This window comes from Tachypleus tridentatus, chromosome 10 (assembly GCF_004210375.1).
Source record: "Tachypleus tridentatus isolate NWPU-2018 chromosome 10, ASM421037v1, whole genome shotgun sequence".
Lineage (NCBI taxonomy): Eukaryota > Metazoa > Arthropoda > Merostomata > Xiphosura > Limulidae > Tachypleus > Tachypleus tridentatus.
In genome coordinates, this window is record NC_134834.1 from 149,311,905 (window position 1) to 149,332,287 (window position 20,383).

A 20,383-nucleotide genomic window follows, 5' to 3' on the forward strand; every position below is an offset into this window, starting at 1 on the left:
TTTTGTCTAAAATAAAACTACTGGCACTCATTTTACAATTTTTAAGTCACTATTTTAATACATGCAAATAGGCTTCACAAATCGTACTAGTCCACGTGCTGGTAATGCTACTTACGTTAGCTAGCGAGATTTCAAACGCCAACACTTGCTCCATTTCATGTTTGGCTATTTCTAGTTCAGCTCCAAGCAGAAGAGCCACATCTATCATAAATTTCAAGTACACCTTCAGGTGTTCCGTGTTCCTGATGTAATAATCCCGGTCTGGTAAAAGTAAATCTGGCTGATCCAACTTCAGTGAGAAACAGACAAACATTAACTTCATCCGTGAAAACAAGAACAACAAGTAATGTTTAACTGATGTATCAATATGTTTAGGAATATATGGATAAATAGTGTATTTATATTGGTAATAAAAGGGTTAAATCTGTCCCATGTTTGTAGTTTAATTGATGTGTCAATATTAATCGTTTCCTTAAATTCAAGTTGTCCAACCCAACTAAATGGAACTTTATATATATATCCATAACGTATTGATACTCATTAAGTTAAATGCAGATATTAATTGTTCATTGTAATTAAAATCCATGGAGAAGACAAATGGCAGTACAATGTAATATGTGAAGCACGTAACACCTACGAAATCCAATACCAACAAGGCCTTTTGTTCCGTAACAGTTATCATCTATATGGGTGGAACACATCAGACCTACTCGTCCCCTTAGTATATACATTATAATACTTCATGTATAAATGGTGTGAACTAAATTAATCAAGTAAATTGCAATTATTTTAAATTTTACCTAAGTTACTTAGAAACAAGTTATAGGGAAAAAATCAATAATATAACAATATTTATCTCTATTTCAACATCTTTTATATACTTAGACACATTAACGTCATTACTTTAATAAACGTTCGCTGTCAGTCACAAGAACTCGTGAATGAACGAATGAATTATATACGTTTACCACGCTACCTCTGTCACATCCAGTGTTGACGAAGCCTTTTGTCCAATACCAGAGCTCGTCAGGACGGCAGAAATACAACATAAATAGCAGTGATCTAGACTCTCTCTCTTTCTAACCATATATCATTATTTATTATGAACAACTGTTACTGCGGTAACCATGTGGATTAGTGGAGTGTAATTATATTTAAATTATTTACAAGTTATGACAATAATTGTACATATCTCCCTTAAACTCACAAAGCTAAAAACCGACTTTCAATACCCGTGGTGAGCACAGCACAGATAGTTCATTATGTAACTTTGTGCTTAATTACAAACATTTTGGCAGCAAGTAAGTCCTAAGATTATTACTTTTTGTTTCATCTATACATTTATCAATTATAACCAACTACGTACCCGAATAAGAAAGTACAAGTGTTGCTTCATTTAGATTGTATGCAACATTTAATCCTTTAATATACTTTTCCAATAAATACTTTTATGTGTATTTATTTTACTCAGATAACAGCACACAAAGTAACCACTACATACGCTGTATGTAACCAGTTCCTACCTATTCACACTCAAATATTTACCGCTGTATTTAACCAGTTCCTACCTATTCATCCTTGAATATTTACCTAATTGTGAATATGCCAATTAAATTCCATATTGTAATGGAACCCTTGCTTGAATGATACTGGAAACACTTTTTATTATTCAATTTACAATCCCTAACTTCGCGAAATTTTTATCCTGCATGCATGTAGATTTGCAATAGGGATCATACTTTTCCCATTTTGCCTCCATCACACACAGATAAAATGCGCTGGAGTCATCTATATAAATATAATTGTACTATCTGTTGTGTGTCCATGTAAATACTTTGCAGGGTGTTGATGGATATTCATCAAAATTGGTATGGAGGTTCATTAAATCCATGGGGAAATACACACAAATTTTCAATTTTGTATTTTACGGTATTTACGAGTGATTTTCGTGTGTTTTTTTAACCATTACTTCACTCCTATTGATGGATCTTCACCAAATTTGTCATGAAAGTGTGTTCGGTCCATGAAGAAATATATTCATATTTACGGTTTCATATCTTGTTTTATGGGTGTTTTGAGTTTTTAAAATTATATATAAAGAACACAACTTTTCATGTCATAACCTTTCATTAGTCATGAAATTACATAACTTCCGTCCAGGGGACGAGTATCCCAGCTAGTTCCTTTAAATTAAGCAGCCACAATTTTTCCTGTAATTTAGAAATCTTAATAAAGACTCAAAATTTAACGAAGATTTTATAATCAAATAGAATAAACGTTGCAGTTTTTCCACCCCAAATACAACAATAACATACTATTATAATAGATTTTCAATCCTTAAATACAATAATAACGTACCATTATTAACGATTTTCCTCTTTAAATATAAACGTAACATACCATTATTATAGATTTTCCTCCATAAATACAACAATAACATACCATTATTATAGATTTTCGCTCCTTAAGTAAAAAAATAACGTACCATTGCTCCCCAGTGGCTCAGCGGTATGTCTGCGGACTTACAACCCTAAAAGCCGGGTTTCGATACCGGTAATAGGCAGAGCACAGATAGCCCATTGTGTAGCTTTGTGCTTAATTCAAAACAACAACAACGTACCATTATTATAGATTTCCCTTCTTAAATACAACAATAAAATACCATTATTATAAATTTTTCCTTCTTAAATACAACAATAACATTTCATTATTATAAATTTTCCCTTCTTAAATACAACAATAACATTTCATTATTATAAATTTTCCCTTCTTAAATACAACAATAACATACCATTATTGTAGATTTTCCCTCCTTAAATACAACAGAAGCATACCATTATTATAGATTTTCCCTTCTTAATTACAACAATAACATGCCATTATTATAGATTTCCTTCCCAAAATACAACAGTAACATACCATTTTTATAGATTTCCTTCCCTAAATACAATAGTAACATACCATTATTATAGATGTTCACTCCTTAAATATAACAATAACATACGATTATTATAGATTTCTCTCCTTAAATACAACAATAACATACGATTATTATAGATTTCTCTCCTTAAATACAACAATAACATAGCATTATTATAGATTTTTCCTCCTCAAATGCAACAATAGCATACCATTATTATAGATTTTCCCTTCTTAAATACAACAATAACATACCGTTATTATAGATTTTCACTCCTTAAATACAACAGTAACATATCATTATTATAGATTTTCACTCAGTAATCACAACAGTAACATACCGTTATTATAGATTTTCACTCCTTAAATACAACAATAACATACCGTTATTATAGATTTTCACTCCTTAAATACAACAGTAACATATCATTATTATAGATTTTCACTCAGTAATCACAACAGTAACATACCGTTATTATAGATTTTCACTCCTTAAATACAACAGTAACATACCATTATTACAGATTTTCACTCCTTAAATACAACAGTAACATACCATTATTACAGATTTTTTTTATTGAATACCCTCATTTCAGTAGTGTATTGTACTGACTGTGAAGGTGGAAACTCTGGTCTAACTAGGGTTATATCTCTTATTTACTTAAACATGGCATTTATTTAGTTTAGAATTCTGATTAATGATTTTTTGGAATTAAACACAAAGCTACACAATTAGCTCTATATGCTCTACCAACCACGGGTATTGAAACCCGGTTTCTATCAGTCCGTAGACAAGCCACTTTGCTTCTGGGAGGGGAACAGTTTTAAAGGAAAGACAGTCTTTTCTGAACAAGATGTTGAGGACTACTTTTATCCTCCCTTCTTCATTCTGTAACAATGATCCATCATTTAAGGTGAACTTTGAAAGGAACTTTATTCAAATGGAGTTTGTAGGTTTTGGTTTTTTTTTATAATTAATTGGGAATTGTTTTGAGCAGAGATAAGAGTTGTAGAAAGCAGAACGAAAGGTACAGGCTGATAATGGTTATATCATAACACTTACTTGTATTATGTGAACAGATGCGTTCTTGGTGTCTGGACCCACCCACTGGGCTATTAGAATGTCCGCTTTGTACAACCTGAGGTTAGCCACGGTCTCTATCCAATCAAATTCTTCCTCAATCCAGCTAGATGAGATCGCTGGCCAATCACCAATGATTTTTAAGAACTCAAGTAGTGGCGTTTCACGTCTTTGCTCAATCAAACCTAAAATAAATTACCTGGTGTTAACTATCAGAATACTTATAGAAGTTAATTACCTGGTGTTAACTATCGGAATACTTATACAAGTTAATTACCTGGTGTTAACTATCGGAATACTTATACAAGTTAATTACCTGGTGTTAACTATCAGAATACTTATACAAGTTAATTACCTGGTGTTAACTATCAGAATACTTATACAAGTTAATTACCTGGTGTTAACTATAAGAGTATTTATACAAGTTCGTTTTATTGAGGTATTTCAATTGAATATTCTTTATCAGTTTTTAATTTTCAAAACTAGGCGCAAAAACAACTTTCCGTTTAATCGATTTAATTTTGGGAAAACGTAACTTAATGATAAAACATGAACGTGATAACAGAAAACATTTATTAAACGTTTCGAAATCTTTACAATTCCTTCATCAGTAATATAGAAGTAAATATAAACAAACAATATTTGTAACCTTCCTTCCACTTTTTAAGAATATGACCATGTGTTCACATGCTGGTGCTACTTTAATATGTCGTTTGGTTTTACCAGTATATGAGACTTTACCGTCTCTCACGTACACAAGTAGACGAGATGTTAAGAGTGGGCAGTCGACAAACAAACTTTGTAGTGGATAAAAAAGTTTAAAGTTGGATTTAATAATAACCTTCATGTTAATATGAGGATAGCAAGTGTTACATAACTTTCCAACTGTTTCGTGATAAGGGATTCCTGTCTCCCAAAATATGGACAGCAGGGGTATAAGGTAAGTTTGGACACAGTGTGGACAACAGGGGTATGAGGTAAGTTTGGACACAGTGCGGACAACAGGGGTATGAGGTAAGTTTGGACACAGTGTGGACAACAGGGGTATGAGGTAAGTTTGGACACAGTGCGGACAACAGGGGTATAAGGTAAGTTTGGACACAGTGTGGACAACAGGGTATAAGGTAAGTAAGTTTGGACACAGTGTGGACAACAGGGTATGAGGTAAGTTTGGACACAGTGCGGACAACAGGGTATAAGGTAAGGTAAGTTTGAACACAGTGCGGACAACAGGGGTATGAGGTAAGGTAAGTTTTGGACACAGTGCGACAACAGGGGTATGAGGTAAGTTTGGACACAGTGCGGACAACAGGGGTATAACGTAAGTTTGGACACAGTGTGGACAACAGGGGTATAAGGTAAGTTTGGACACAATGTGGACAACAGGGGTATAAGGTAAGTTTGGACACAGTGTGGACAACAGGGGTATAAGGTAAGTTTGGATATCTTAGGTGGTTTGACAAACAATTTGGTTAAGAAAGAGTTAGTTATTTTCTCCAAGAAATTCATAAAAGAATGTTTTGTTTGTCTTAGTGAAAGGCTAGATAGGATAAGGTACGTTTATAGGATTTGTTTAGTAGATAGAGATTAAGATTATGTTTGATAGAGAAGGGTATATTGTTGTTGTTTTTGGAATTTCGCACAAAGCTACTCGAGGGCTATCTGTGCTAGCCGTCCCTAATTTAGCAGTGTAAGACTAGAGGGAAGGCAGCTAGTCATCACCACCCACCGCCAACTCTTGGGCTACTCTTTTACCAACGAATAGTGGGATTGACCGTCACATTATAACGCCCCCACGGCTGGGAGGGCGAGCATGTTTGGCACGGCTCGGGCGCGAACCCGCGACCCTCAGATTACAAAGCGCACGCCTTAACGCGCTAGGCCATGCCAGGCCCAGAGAAGGGTATAAAACTGTAAAACTGAGTGAAAAGGTCAGTAAATGTGTTTTTATGATAGATAGAAGTTGAAAAGCTTGGCTTTAATGAATACAACATTTGTGAATTATCAGGATAAAAATCCGCAGATTTTTATTGATCTATTTCACACGCATTAGCACAAGCAGTTAAGTGAAATACAAAAAAAAACAAAAAACACGATCTGTAATACCGACTAGAGACAGTAACTTCACATTATATATTACCCACCCCAAAGAATTTAAAAGTTGTCTGTGGAGAGTGTCTTTACTTTATATATTATCCACCCCCAAAAGATTTGAACGATGTTTTAAAAAGAAAAGGGTATTAAGAATTACATATCAAAAACTATATAAACCATATATTTAAATACTAATTTTCCTCTATAGGTTGTCTATGCCAAAGAGTTTAAAACAGTGTAATTAAACAGTATCTTTAATTTATAGCAGTCTCTCAAACAGGTCTACACAGTATGGAAAAACTTTACCCAATGGCCTATCTGTGACAAAAGATTTAAACTACCATTACTTTACAGATTACCTATGAAGTAACATACTTGTGACAAAAGATTTAAACTACCATTACTTTACAGATTACCTATGAAGTAACATACTTGTGACAAAAGATTTAAACTACCATTACTTTACAGATTACCTATGAAGTAACATACTTGTGACAAAAGATTTAAACTACCATTACTTTACCTATGAAGTAACTTAAATTAAACTTGTAAACTTTATCATTATTGTCATACACAGTTCTACAGCGTCATTTAAAAATGTCTATTTTATGGGCTATCCGTGCCAAACAGATTTACATATAGCTATCGTCTGCAAGATCAAAGGTACATAGATAGAGTGTTGAGAAGTGATAAAACTAAATAATTTGACATCTTTCAACAACCCACTAATGGGCTAATGATACGTTTACAGACTTACAGTGCTAATATCCGGTGTTCGAATCTCAGCGAGAGAGGGAACGTAGATACCTCACTGAGTGGCTTTTCGTTAAGACAAAAATCTCACCTTTTCCTAGTTATTTAATTTTTCTTTAAATTACGGTAACACGTGCAGTTTGATTTATGTGCGCTCGAGCACGTAGTAGACTCTCCACGAATAAAAGTATCGAACGTTTACTTTCAAACAAAGAGCACCCTAAACGGAAAGACACTTTTTGAAACAGAACTTGCTTAACGATTATATTTGAAAGAGAAATATAAAGTTGATGTGAAATGACAAGAATTATAACATAAGGATAAAGATCTTTTGTGTAAACGTTTGTTGGTCGAGGAAAAAACTGCGAAGAAACTAATCACACATTTTAAAGAAAAATATTTAACCCTCAAATAACCAGAATATGTTACGTAATTGATTTATACGATACATACTTTCATTCATACACGGCAAGTTAGCTAACTGGCTTACACTATACCTACTTTCATTCATGCATGGTAAGTTAGATAACTGGTTTACACGATAAATACTTTCATTCATACACGGTAAGTTAGATAATTGGATGTTACGATACATACTTTCATTCATACACGGTTAGATAACTGGTTTACACTATATCTACTTTCATTCATGCATAGTAAGTTAAATGACTGATTTACACGATACATACTTTCACTCATAAACGGTAAGTTAAATAACTAGTTTACACACTTTCATTTGTACATATCAAGTTAGATAACTGGGTTATACGATACATACTTTCATTCATACATGGTAAGTTAGATAACTTCTTTGTACGAAACATACTTTCATTCATACATGGTAAGTTAGATAACTGGGTTATACGATACATACTTTCATTCATACATGGTAAGTTAGATAACTGGGTTATACGATACATACTTTCATTCATACATGGTAAGTTAGATAACTGGGTTATACGATACATACTTTCATTCATACATGGTAAGTTAGATAACTGGGATATAGGATACATACTTTCATTCATACACGGTAAGTTAGATAACTGGGATATAGGATACATACTTTCATTCATACACGGTAAGTTAGATAACTGGGTTATACGATACATACTTTCATTCATACATGGTAAGTTAGATAACTGGGTTATACGATACATATTTTCATTCATACATGGTAAGTTAGATAACTGGGTTATACGATACATACTTTCATTCATACACGACAAATAGAGGTTCTTCACGTTGATGATGGCAACATTGTCGTCTTCAGTGATTGGTTCTTGAAACAGATCTAAAAAGGAAAAAAAAATAAAAACAATATGATTTTAAAATTGTAATTATTTTACATGTTGTTTCCTTAATGAGAGAAAAAGTGTTTATATATTTTCACCAAATGAAGAAATGTTAATGTTTGTGTTTTGTTAACGGCTAAAATAAATGTTGATGTAATTATTTACACGTATTGTTGCTACGTTAACCAATATTTATATTTACTTGTATTGTTGTTACGTTAACCAAGGTTTATATTTACTTGTATTGTTGTTACGTTAACCAAAGTTTATATTTACTTGTATTGTTGCTACGTCAACCAAGATTTATATTTACTTGTATTGTTGCTACATCAACCAAGATTTATATTTACTTGTATTGTTGCTACGTCAACCAAGGTTTATATTTACTTGTATTGTTGCTACGTCAACCAATGTTTATATTTACTTGTATTGTTGCTGCGTTAGCCAAGATTTATATTTACTTGTATTGTTGCTACGTTAACCAAAGTTTATATTTACCTGTATTGTTGCAACGTTAACCAAGGTTTATATTTACCTGTATTGTTGTTACGTTAACCAAGGTTTTTATTTACCTGTATTGTTGTTATGTTAACGAAGGTTTATATTCACATGCTACTAATTTATTCTTGTGAATCATCCAGTCAGATAATCTGTTTAAAGTATATAAAATTACGAAATCCTTGTCTGTTGGTTGGTTCATTATTTCATACCAGTTTCGTGAAATTCAACCTTCATCGGTAGCCTTTTTTAGTGTATTAAACCTGACTGACTGAATAATTTATAAGAAAGCATTACAATGATAATACTGCATGTTATTACAATTACTGTTTAAATATAACCTGTTTTGACCCAATGTGCTGGAAGCAACTTTGAACTTCCGTCCTAAAATAAGATGTGTGTTTGGGTTTCTCTCTAACCAAAAGTTCAACTGTAGAAAACATTTGAAAGTGTTCAAATGACGGTTACACAGTGGTGAATCTCAGCATTATTTTACAGTCAACAGTGGTTTTAACGTATGCGTCCTCCTTTTGGATCAGTGATAAGTGCTAAATTCAGAGTTCGATTCTCCGTGGAGGACAATGTCCATTGTATAGCTTTGATAAAAACCAACACAAAGAATTCAACACTGATAAACTGTTCTTATAAATTAGATATCTTGCCGAGAGTATATTTAATACTTGTGTTATAAGCAATAAACAGACTGTTACGATATTTTTTACCCAACTTTCATTCAAACACGGATATTAAAATTAATGATAAACCTCTGGGTCAAGTAGACAAGCTGCATAAGTTTTGGTAACAAATGATGGTGCGCATGAGATGTGGAAGCATTAGAATATAGGGATATGTAGGGAATATTGAACCAGAATATAGGGTTAAGTAGAGAATATTAGAATAGAATATAGGGATATGTAACGAATGACCCAAGAAGTAGTTTGAGTTGATTTGTATTGGCACAATGACAGTAATGTTTTTCCCTCTCTTCAATATTCCGGACACGACTATGTGGTCAGTAACCGCTGATCGCACTAGGTATCAGCTGACTAAGCGATCACTTGTGACTCAGGTCTGTTCAAGGAGACACTGTTTTACAAAGATATTTTCATCAATATTTCGAGTTTTGCTATCCTGCTTGTTTGAGAAAGGTGCCATCAATGAAAGCGATGCAAAAACGCATCACCTTGTAAAGATAGACATTTGAAACAATTACAGTAACAAGACACCTTTCAGCCAGACTCTGGTGCAGTGCCCGCATGATTTAAGAAATGTAATGTGCACTGTTGTTAGTGTATGCGTAGAAATAATTTTTTAACAAGCGTATTATTAGAATGCATGAGTGGTTGTTGTACTTTTAGCTGGTAAAAATATTTCATTTATTAAAAGAGTGGGTGAAGAGTTCCAAAACTATTAATGGACTCGCCATGATTGTCAGGTGGTTATGGCGTTTGACTCGTAATGTAGGGGCGTAGGTTAGAATCTCCGTCACACCAAACATGATCGCCCTTTTCAGTCGTGGGGCGACTGAATCAATTTAAAAGTTTAGTAGGTCAAACTGAATAAGGGCCTGACATGAGGTGGTTAGGGTGCTTGTCTCATAATCAGAAGATTGTGAATTCAAATCCACATTATGCCAAACATGCGCGCCCTTTCAGCTGTAAGGGCATTATAATGTTACGGTCAATCCCACTATCCGTTGATAAGAGAGTAGCCCAAGAGTTAGCGGTGGAAAGTGATGATTAGCTGCCTTCTCTCTAGCCTCATACTGCTAAATTAGGAATAGATAGCGTGGATAGCCCTAGCGAGCTTTGCGCAAAACGGAAAACAAACAAAATATCAATGCTTTTATCTGTCAACTGATTACGTTGGGTTCCCCTGCACGCATTTTCCCCCTGGCCCATTTCTTCGTAAGGGTTTCTTCGGTATAAAGACTCCCTGAGCTAACATTCATGTTACACAAAGGGCTAACGAGCATCGTTCGATTCTTCATGTGGCAGAGCCTATTTCGTAACATTTTGAAGAAAGTTGACGAAATATCAGGTAACTTTTTAACTAACCATGTTTTCACCGTGTATAAAGTACCAATAAATGACTTCTTATTGTGTTCTATACTCAACTAACAATGTTTAGAACGGATATACACTGTTGGCCAAAATCTTATGGCCAATGAACATAAAGAAAAAATATGAGTTTTGCGTTGTTAGAATCAACCACTTATTTGAGTAGAGCTTCGAAAGATGAAAATAAGAAAAGGGAAAATAAAAATAAAAAACGTTTTTAGCATTTAATAGGGAAAATGTGAACACTATGAAATTAGCCTAAGTACTAGCTGGTTAAAAGTTTAAGACCATACTGAAACAAAGCGTTAATCGGTAAACATCTAACGAAATTTAGTCATTTGTGTTCAAGCATTAGCGTTGTTAACATCTTCCACTGACATCTCCTGTTTGGGTAAAACAGGGCAAAGGCTGAAAAGTTAACAGAGTTTGAACGTGGCAGAATTGTCGAGCTACAAAAGCAAGGTTTCTCTCAACGTGCCATCGCTGGTGAGATTGGGCGTAGTAAAACTGCTGTTGCAAATTTACTAAAAGATCCTGAGGGATACGGAATGAGAATTTCAAGTGGTCAGCCCAAGTAAATTTCGCCGACGTTGAGCAGGAGGATTCGACGGGTTGTCCAGCAAGATACCACCCGATCGTCGAACCAGATTAAGGCCCTTACGAACGCAGAATGCAGCTCAAGAACAATAAAACGGCATCTACGAGAGAGGAAGGCTTTAAAAACCGTAAACGTCTTCAAAGGTCACGCCTCCTTTCACACCACGAAACAGCTCGGTTAAACTTTGCTGAGAAGCACCGAACATTGAACGTAGAAAAGTGGACGAAGGTTTGTTCTCTGATGAGAAAAAATTCAATCTGGATGGTCCAGATGGATTCTAACGTTACTGGCACGATAAGGATATCCCACCGGAGACATTTTCTACACGACACAGTGAAGGAGGTTCCATCATGATCTGGGGTGCTTTTCATCACTTGGAATAACATTCCAGCCAACCTTCTGCAAACGCTTATATCGACCGTACCAAAGTGAATGTTTGAAGTTATTCGCAATGAATGCAACTCACTACTAAGACCTCTTGCCGGGCATTTCCTACCTTGTTTAGGACTTCTATTTGGTATGGTCTTAAACTCTTGACCAGCTAGTACTTAGGCTAATTTCATAGTGTTCACATTTTACCTATTAAATACTAAAAAGGTTTTTTATTTTTATTTTCCCTTTTCTTATTTTCATCTTTCGAAGCTCTACTCAAATAAGTGGTTGAGTCTAACAATGCAAATTGCATATTTTTTCTTTATGTTCATTGGCCTTAAGATTTTGGCCAGCAGTGTGTGTTTTTAATTTTAGTTTAGTTTTTTGGCTTTTTTTTTCTTAAGTTAAGGTATGTATTTACGTCAAACTCTTCCTGATAAAGTAGTAAGGGCGAAAAATCGGTTGAAATGAAACCTTTTATTATGATCTCAGGAGTAACGTTATGTGTTTTTTTCTCAATTTTTATTACTAAATATGTCGTCTGTTATAATACAAATGGTTTGCCGTTACTCAACGATATAATTTGATTAATATCATTATAAAATAGATTTATTCGATTAAATTCAAAATCAATAATTAGGCCTTTTATAGTATGGTGTCCATATAAATGCAAAATAAATTAGCATTATATAATTTTTAATACATTATTTTAATATTACTGGTATTTTTAGCTTCAAATAAGTTTGGTAGTATTTGTTCTTTAATTTAGTGGAGATAATAAAACATCTCGCAGAAATTGCAGGAATAATCTCTTCCAGTTTACAGAAATAGTAAAATTCAAATATTACATTTTTACCTCTCAATGTCGTAATCAAGTTGTCCTTCATCAGAGAAAATGTATTGTACTGGGGTCTATCAGCCGGGAGAAAGTGGTAGCGATGCCAGTTTCCACATGCGTACTGATAAAAGTCATCGCAAGGGTTTGCTGTGGGGTCCATGTTCTTAATAAGTTCTGCCGCTAGGTGGAGTATCATTTGTAAAGAAATAAATTATATATTAATAGTTGATCTTTCAAACTTTCTCCATATATTAATATTTAGCACAGAAATTTGTTTCAACATCCCTGTAAGGATTTACCGTAGGTTCCATGTTATTAATAACTTCTGCTGCTAGGTGGAGTATCATTCATAAGGAATAAATTATGTATTAAAAACAAAGCCAAAATAATATGTTCCTACGTACCAGCTCTGACACACGTCTCAGTGATACAAATCCCAGGACATACGGGCTCTTTTTCAGTTGCGACCTCTGCTGTCGAAAAATAATAATAATGTACATAATTAGTGACGGCTTTACATTTCACCATAAATATTTCTTCACTAAGTAGTCGAGTGGTACATTGTGAAAACGTGAGAAATTTTATTACTATTTATCAATACATTATAGATTTTAGTTAAGAATATAATTTTTAAGGCCTTTCTTGACGATAAGATACCCACTTGAGGTAAAAATGTATCTCAGAATGGCTGGTATGGATATTAACGCTTTTACTAAAGTGTTACCTGAAGATGACTAAGGAAGATCGAAACGTTGTTCTCTACTTTATTAGAAAAACCATTAATACTCATACCAACCGTCATGAGATACATTATCAGGGTCTGCTATCGCCGTATTGTTTTTTAGCTTGCTTCAGGTAATAATTTTTTACCAATAGTAGAACTTTTAAGAAACAATGGGTTGAGTATGTCCAATCAACATAGACCTCTTAATACAGAGATTAGCGTTCCAAAATCACTTATGGTTACATTAATGTCCCTCTAGTGTCAAAACTTATTATAAGGCAGAGAGGTCTTCATTGAAAGAATTGTTTAAAACTATAGACATTTGTTTCATTCAGTTACAAGTTTACAATGTTTTCAGTGGAATGTTTCACATTATTAATAAATGAGTTAAATATAACCGTTTACCATACAGTTGTAATGTGAATAACAATAAAATAAAAACTAAAAACATATTATAATGTTTTATTTATTCCGAAGTTTATGAAAGAACCTAGAACTATCATACGATTCAAAAGTCACAATAAAATACGATTTGAGACTTAATAAAACAAAATGAAAGCGATAATATATTAATTTTAAACAAAATAATAAAAATTAAGGAAAATACTATTAAAAATGATGGAAAATAAAAGAAAGTCATGCGTCATGCTGATCATACCATTTCGCCTACCTCTGGGTAGGAGGAAGGACGTATTGCTACGTGTCAATAAAACAACCATAACAGCACAGAGTGTTGACATCACCAACAACATAGTCAACAAAGTTCGTTCTAAGACTGTTTTTGGGGAACCCCAGCATCGCCACCTGGTTGCATACAATAGAAACAGAATAAGTACTTAGTAAAGTTATGCAATTTTTTTTCTGTTATATTATATAGATCTTGTGAATACAGTATTATTTATCATGATTAATTTCTATTATTAGCTTATAATATGGATTGAGGACTAATCTAAATCTCAGACATTGGCCAAGCACCGTGAGATATTATTAGAATTATGACCGAAAATGTCGTTAAGAGCAAGGGTACCAAACTAATGAATTATACCTTAGTGAGAATAACATTTTGAATTATCGAAATTAACTACTAAATTATGTTTTAATTCTGATTTATTGTAAGTAGCTTGTTTTAATAATAAATTATTGATGATTACAATTAACTTCAGAATAAAATGATTTTGTACACATTGTTTTGTCTAAAATTTATAAAGAAGGATAAATGTTAAACGTTTAATACTGGAAAAAATGAACATTTCATTTGCTGAGGCCACAAACATAAAAATATTCATTCAAGGGTAGCAAAAGAAAATTTGATATTTTCAATCTTAATGGAACCTTAATGCACTCGTGGGAAAAATCACCAGAGAGCCCTAGAGTTCAAGTACAGTCGTATCTGCATCTTTGTTGCTCACTAGAAGAGAAAAAGTCAGCCGCCCTCCCTAACATAAAGGCTTTGTTTTTTCTTCAACCGAATAATAGAATTTTCTGTCACACTTATAACGCATTAACAGCTGACAACAATGAGTATATTTAGCGCCATCCGACTCTAACCTTCGATCTTAGGTATATAGTTCGATACCTAATCACGAGGGTAGATTTGTTTGTTTTGAATTTTGCGCAAAGCTACTCGAAGGCTATCTGCGCTAGTCTTCCCTAATTTAGCAGTGTAAGGCTGGAGGGAAGGCAACTAGTCATCACCACCCACCGTCAACTCTTGGGCTACTCTTTTACCAAAGAATAGTGGGATTCAACGTTACATTATAACGCCCCCACGGCTGAAAAGGCGAGCATGTTTGGTGTGACGGGGAGTCGAACCCGCGACCCTCGGATTACGAGTCGAGTGCCTTAACCACCTGGCCATGCCGGGCCCACTAGGGTGGGATCGGTCTGATATGAAAAGGTAATGACGCTAGGAGCCGCAAATAAGGCGACCAAACAAATTCAAAACTAAAACGTGTCCTGATATGCCATAAAGATACCTGTTTTGAGGTATATAACAGAATGTTATCAATCCGAATGTCTCTTTGGAGGACGTTTTGTTTCGGGACATTAAAAGAGTGAAGATTAAAAACATTAAGTCACCAAAGTTTAATTGGAAGCTCACTAAAGACAAACTATTCAAGTTTATTCATTATGAGTGTTCTTTCAGTTGCATTTCATTGCTTTTTGATCGGGTATGAAAGCACTATGTGTTAGTAAGAATTAAGTAGTTCTATTTCGAGTTTACACCACGTGCTACGAGCAATACAGGGATAAATCATATCTGCAGAGAACTAAATCTAGAATAAATAAAGCACAATGAACTAAAAAGTCACTAGTTACGAAGTCTGTTTTATCAGAGCAAAGCCGCATTACAATATCTACTGGGTCCATTGCAAGGAATCGGACCCCGGAGTTTGGTGTTGTAAGTTCGTAAACTTACCGTTGTCCCACCTGGGGACAAAATTATAAGGAAAATATATTTACTGAATTATGGCGATCCATGTTTCTAGACTTCCATCACTTTGTGCCACCCGCTAGTACAGCGGTATGTCTACGGATTTATAACGCTACAATCAAGGGTTCGATTCCTCTCGGAGGGCTTAGCAGATAGCTCGATGTGGCTTTGCTCTAAGAAAAACACACACACTCCATCACTTTACTTTAAATAAATGTACCCCGCTGGCACAGCGGTAAATCTTCGAATTTACAAAGCTAAAATCAGGAGTTTGATTCCTCTCGGTGAATAGTCCGATGTGGCTTTGCTCTAAGAAAAACACACAGACATGGGTTTACGAGCTTACAAGATAAAATCCCAAGTTCGATTCCCCGCGGTGGACAGAGGAGATAGTGCAATGCGGCATCACTCTAGAACAAACAAACTTGACAATACATTTCTGTTTCTGTGAATCATTTGCACGAAAAAAGACATTTCTTTATGTGCTTATTTCTTCGATTAAACCAGTTCTGGCTTTATCAGATCATAATCAACATATGTACGCCTAATTTACTCGTAATGAGGAAAGCGACTGGGTTAGAGAGTTACGTATTTTGTATTTAACTAATTCTTATTAAAGTACACGAGCTGTTCTAACACCATCAATGTTGTTGACGCTGTGGATATCTGTTTGTTTTGTTTGTTTGTTTTTGAATTTCGCACAAAGCTACTCGAGGGCTATCTGTGTTAGCCGTCCCTAATTTAGTAGTGTAAGACTAGAGGGAAGGCAGTTAGTCATCACCACCCAGCGCCAACTCTTGGGCTACTCTTTTACCAACGAATAGTGGGATTGACCGTCACATTATAACGCCCCACGGCTGAAAGGGCGAGCATGTTTGGCGCGACGGGGATGCGGACCCGCGACCCTCAGATTACGAGTCGCACGCATTAACACGCATGGCCACTGTGGATATCTAGCTATCACCTTAACATTAAACACGTGTTATCGTTAGACCAGTTTGGTTAAATGTAGATGTGTTGCTACGAATTTAGCTGCATACACCTGTAGTAAAATTATCATTTATTATTTAATTATTATCGTGAATGGGAGAGAGAAGTTTCTAAGTTAGGGCTAACTGTACATCGGGAGAGACACGTTTCTAATTTAAGACCAACTACACAACGGGAAGACAAGTTCTCAAGTTAAAACCACCCGCACAACAAGAGAGACAAGTTCCCAAGTTAAGACCAACTGCCCAACTTGGAGACAAGTTCCCAAGTTAGAATCAACTGCTCAACAGTAGAGACAATTTCCTAAGTAAGTGCTAACTGTATAATGGGAGAGACACGTTACTAATTTTAGACCAACTGCATATCGGGAGACAAATTCCAAAGTTAGGGCCAACTGCAAAACGGGAAAGACAGGTTTCTAAGTTAGGGCCAACTGCACAACGGGAGAGACAGGTTTTTAATTTAAGGCCAACTGCACAACAGGAGAGACAAATTCCCATGTTAGGAACAACTGCAGATCGGGAGACAAATCCAAAGTTAGGGCCAACTGTACAAAACCGGAAAGACAAGTTCCTAAGTTAGGGCTAACTGCACATCGGGAGAGACACGTTTCTAATTTAAGACCAACTGCACAACAGGAGAGACAAGTTCCAAAGTTAGGACCAACCGCATAACAGGAGAGACACGTTCCAAAGTTAGGACCAACCGCACAACAGGAGAGACAAGTTCCAAAGTTAGGACCAACCGCACAACAGGAGAGACAAGTTCCAAAGTTAAGACCAACCGCACAACAGGAGAGCCAAGTTCCAAAGTTAGGACCAACCGCACAACAGGAGAGACAAGTTCCAAAGTTAAGACCAACCGCATAACAGGAGAGACACGTTCCAAAGTTAGGACCAACCGCACAACAGGAGAGACAAGTTCCAAAGTTAGGACCAACCGCACAATTTTAAAAGACTACACATTAAAACTTCAACTATATCTACTGCACCATCAAGAATACAGAGTCTAACATTATCACGTGAAAAAAACACACCCAGCAGTGGATCTTTTAACACCATAACCACTGGGTTCAGTTTAACCACACTAGACTACGTAAGGTAGAAACTTATTTTCTTGAATACCCTGTATATTATACATATTTGAAAGGTACAGTTGTGACCCCTCTACATTTTTTTTATTCCCCATGTGTTTATCTACAGTAGGTTTATATACGTGTGTTACTCATGTAAACTGTTGCTATGACTACCATAACAAATGTTTCTGGTTTGTTTGCTATACATAAGTAATCGTAGTTTCCATCGAGGGCTTCTAGCGCCGTTTTGTTTTATTTTTCGTAAGAACCAAAAAGCATTACAGAGTGTCTCTATGATCCATTTCTAAGTTTGTGATGTATTTTTATCTCTGTTAAAACGTTTATGTTTTACGTAATTTAGCATGAGTTTTTTAGGTACAAGATGTCGCTTTTTTGCCATTTTTTAATGTTTACTCGTAATTTCAATTTCTATTTTTTCATCTAGTGTTTTTTTAAACTATTAACGAAGTGTGTCTCTCAGACCTTTACTTTGATAAAATGTTGTTGTTTTTTCTTTTACAAATTGACTATTTGTAATAACTTCAGCGTTGGTTGGTTGGTCTGTTTGTCTGTCTATCTATCAATCAATCACTTACCTTCGAGTTTTTGAAGCCCTTGTCAATTCACTTCTACCTTTTTCAACATCTGCTGGCATGACCTAGTGTTGGCTTTACACAAGTCTATTACAGAAACATGAAACACAAATTAAAACGAATGTCAAAATTATAAAATAGATGACAACTGTTTATGATTCACTCTACTCGTATCTAATTTAAGACATTTTTATTTCTCGACTACTTGCTTCTTTTCAGCCATACGTAAAGATAGTTGACCGAAATATTTTAGTAATACCAGTGACGCTTGCACTTAGTGGTACTACAATTATCGATTTAATTTTCTTTCTTTTTTAAAAAACTAATCTACGTGTAGGCAGTTTTAATGAACGCTGCACGAGCTACTGATGGTCCGTAAGTTGAACAAAATAATTCACTTATAGTCGTCTCCGGAGCATGCCATGCACGTGCAACCAAATATCAATTGCAAGTAAAGTAACATAGGACTTAATAAATGACATTAAATGAATATCCAAGGTCTTTTCTCCGTGTGAAAAATGATATTACTTCATCAAAAAAGCTACATAAGTTATGTATACTTAAGTAAATTATGAAAGGTTATTCATTAATAAAAGTTAACATATAAACATGATTCAGGTAAGATAGACAAAAGACAAAGGAACAAAAACTATCTAATATGGATGATATCCATATTAAATAATTACTATAGTCTAGTGGGATATCGATCAATTTTTTTTTTTAATTTCTTGCAAAACTACATGTAGGCTATCTGCACTAGTCGTCCCTAATCTAACAATGGCAAACTACATGAAAGATAACTAATCAACACCACCCACCGCAAACGCTTGGGCTACTCTTTTACTAATGAATATCGGTATTGACAGTCACGTATGACGGTTGAAATGACGAGTATAGCACCCTAACCACCAGGCCATATCAGGCCCTGATGCAGATCGAAGGATACAGGGATCGAGATGTGGTTCCCTGTACACGATTCATCTCTAGGCGCTTAATAAAACTGATAATATTTTCGTTTTTCGGTTAAATAAAACGAAAACGATGCTGCTGGCTGGTCACCTTCCTTCTGGTCAGTAGTTAAAATTAGGCACGAATGTACCTGAATTTTAGATGTTTCTGACCAAACCGATTAGCCCGTGAAGTGTCGTTTAAGATGACCGTTTCAGTTCGACTACCGGAGACTGATGATGGCAGGTGGTTAGCAAAAGAACGCCATTGTAAAGAGAGTAAAATAGAGATGATGGAACACAAGTAGTAGTTAATAAATATAAGCTATTTGAAAACAAAGATATATACAGATGTCTGTTTGTTTGGTTTAGTCACGTTGCTCTGAATTTGTCCATTTCGGATCTAAAAGTCCAGGCGTATAAAAACGATATTTCAAATCTATATTCTGTCTCACACAAAGACACTGCTCAAGGGCTCTTTTGTACAATACCAGAAACTGCCCAGGGACTATTTGAAAACAGTCCTTTCTAATTTTGAACTGACCGTCACTCTCAAAGTGCTGAGCGTATTTTTGTAGGAATAGATCAGGTTTCGATTTTTTTTTGTTTTATCGTCACGTTTAACCCCTTGCCCACGTCCGACTCTAAGCAGGGATAATTGCAAATCCGAAAATAAATTATTTAATGAAATTTAAAACATATTTCGTAATTTCACTTTGCCGGTATAGATATCGCTTTTTGTACTGTTTTAGAGATTATTTAAATAGCTTGTTAATATTTAAAAGAAATAAAAACCAAGGTAGTTCAATAAGTGAAAAAGGATAACCATAATAATTATTGTTTTTAAATATCAAAATAACAGTCTTCTAGCGACAAACAAAGATATTATTAAAGAACACACTTCATAATGTAAGATTATATATTCGTTTTATTCTGAACAAGAACATTTTTACAAGCCTTCTTTGTTGTGTTTTTTCACACCCACCCTCTCTACTTTTTTCGCCAATTTATTTGGAACGAACTTTTTATTTATTCAAAATATTTATTTATTATATTCGTTTCTTATTAAAGAAAGAACTAAAAAACAATTTATTTTGAGAGGCTCTCTCAAA

At 34.8% G+C, this 20,383-nt stretch overlaps 1 protein-coding gene across 5 annotated transcripts in view; it reads right to left on the minus strand.

Moving 5' to 3' along the window:
• Window positions 1–20,383, minus strand: part of LOC143230599 (neprilysin-1-like) — a 55,669-nt gene that overhangs the window by 24,308 nt on the left and 10,978 nt on the right. The window contains exons 2-8 of one of the 5 annotated variants that reach the window (XM_076464427.1): window positions 18,328–18,411; window positions 13,903–14,036; window positions 12,913–12,978; window positions 12,527–12,688; window positions 8,058–8,141; window positions 3,983–4,185; window positions 116–289 (exon numbers count right to left, since the gene is read on the minus strand). In XM_076464427.1, the coding sequence (XP_076320542.1) occupies window positions 116–289; window positions 3,983–4,185; window positions 8,058–8,141; window positions 12,527–12,688; window positions 12,913–12,978; window positions 13,903–14,036; window positions 18,328–18,386 (882 nt within the window). In that variant the 5' untranslated portion in view covers window positions 18,387–18,411. Of the gene's footprint in view, window positions 1–115; window positions 290–3,982; window positions 4,186–8,057; window positions 8,142–12,526; window positions 12,689–12,912; window positions 12,982–13,890; window positions 14,037–18,327; window positions 18,412–20,383 lie in introns of all 5 variants that reach the window. The other 4 variants (XM_076464425.1, XM_076464424.1, XM_076464423.1 and 1 more) reach the window with 4 other exon arrangements.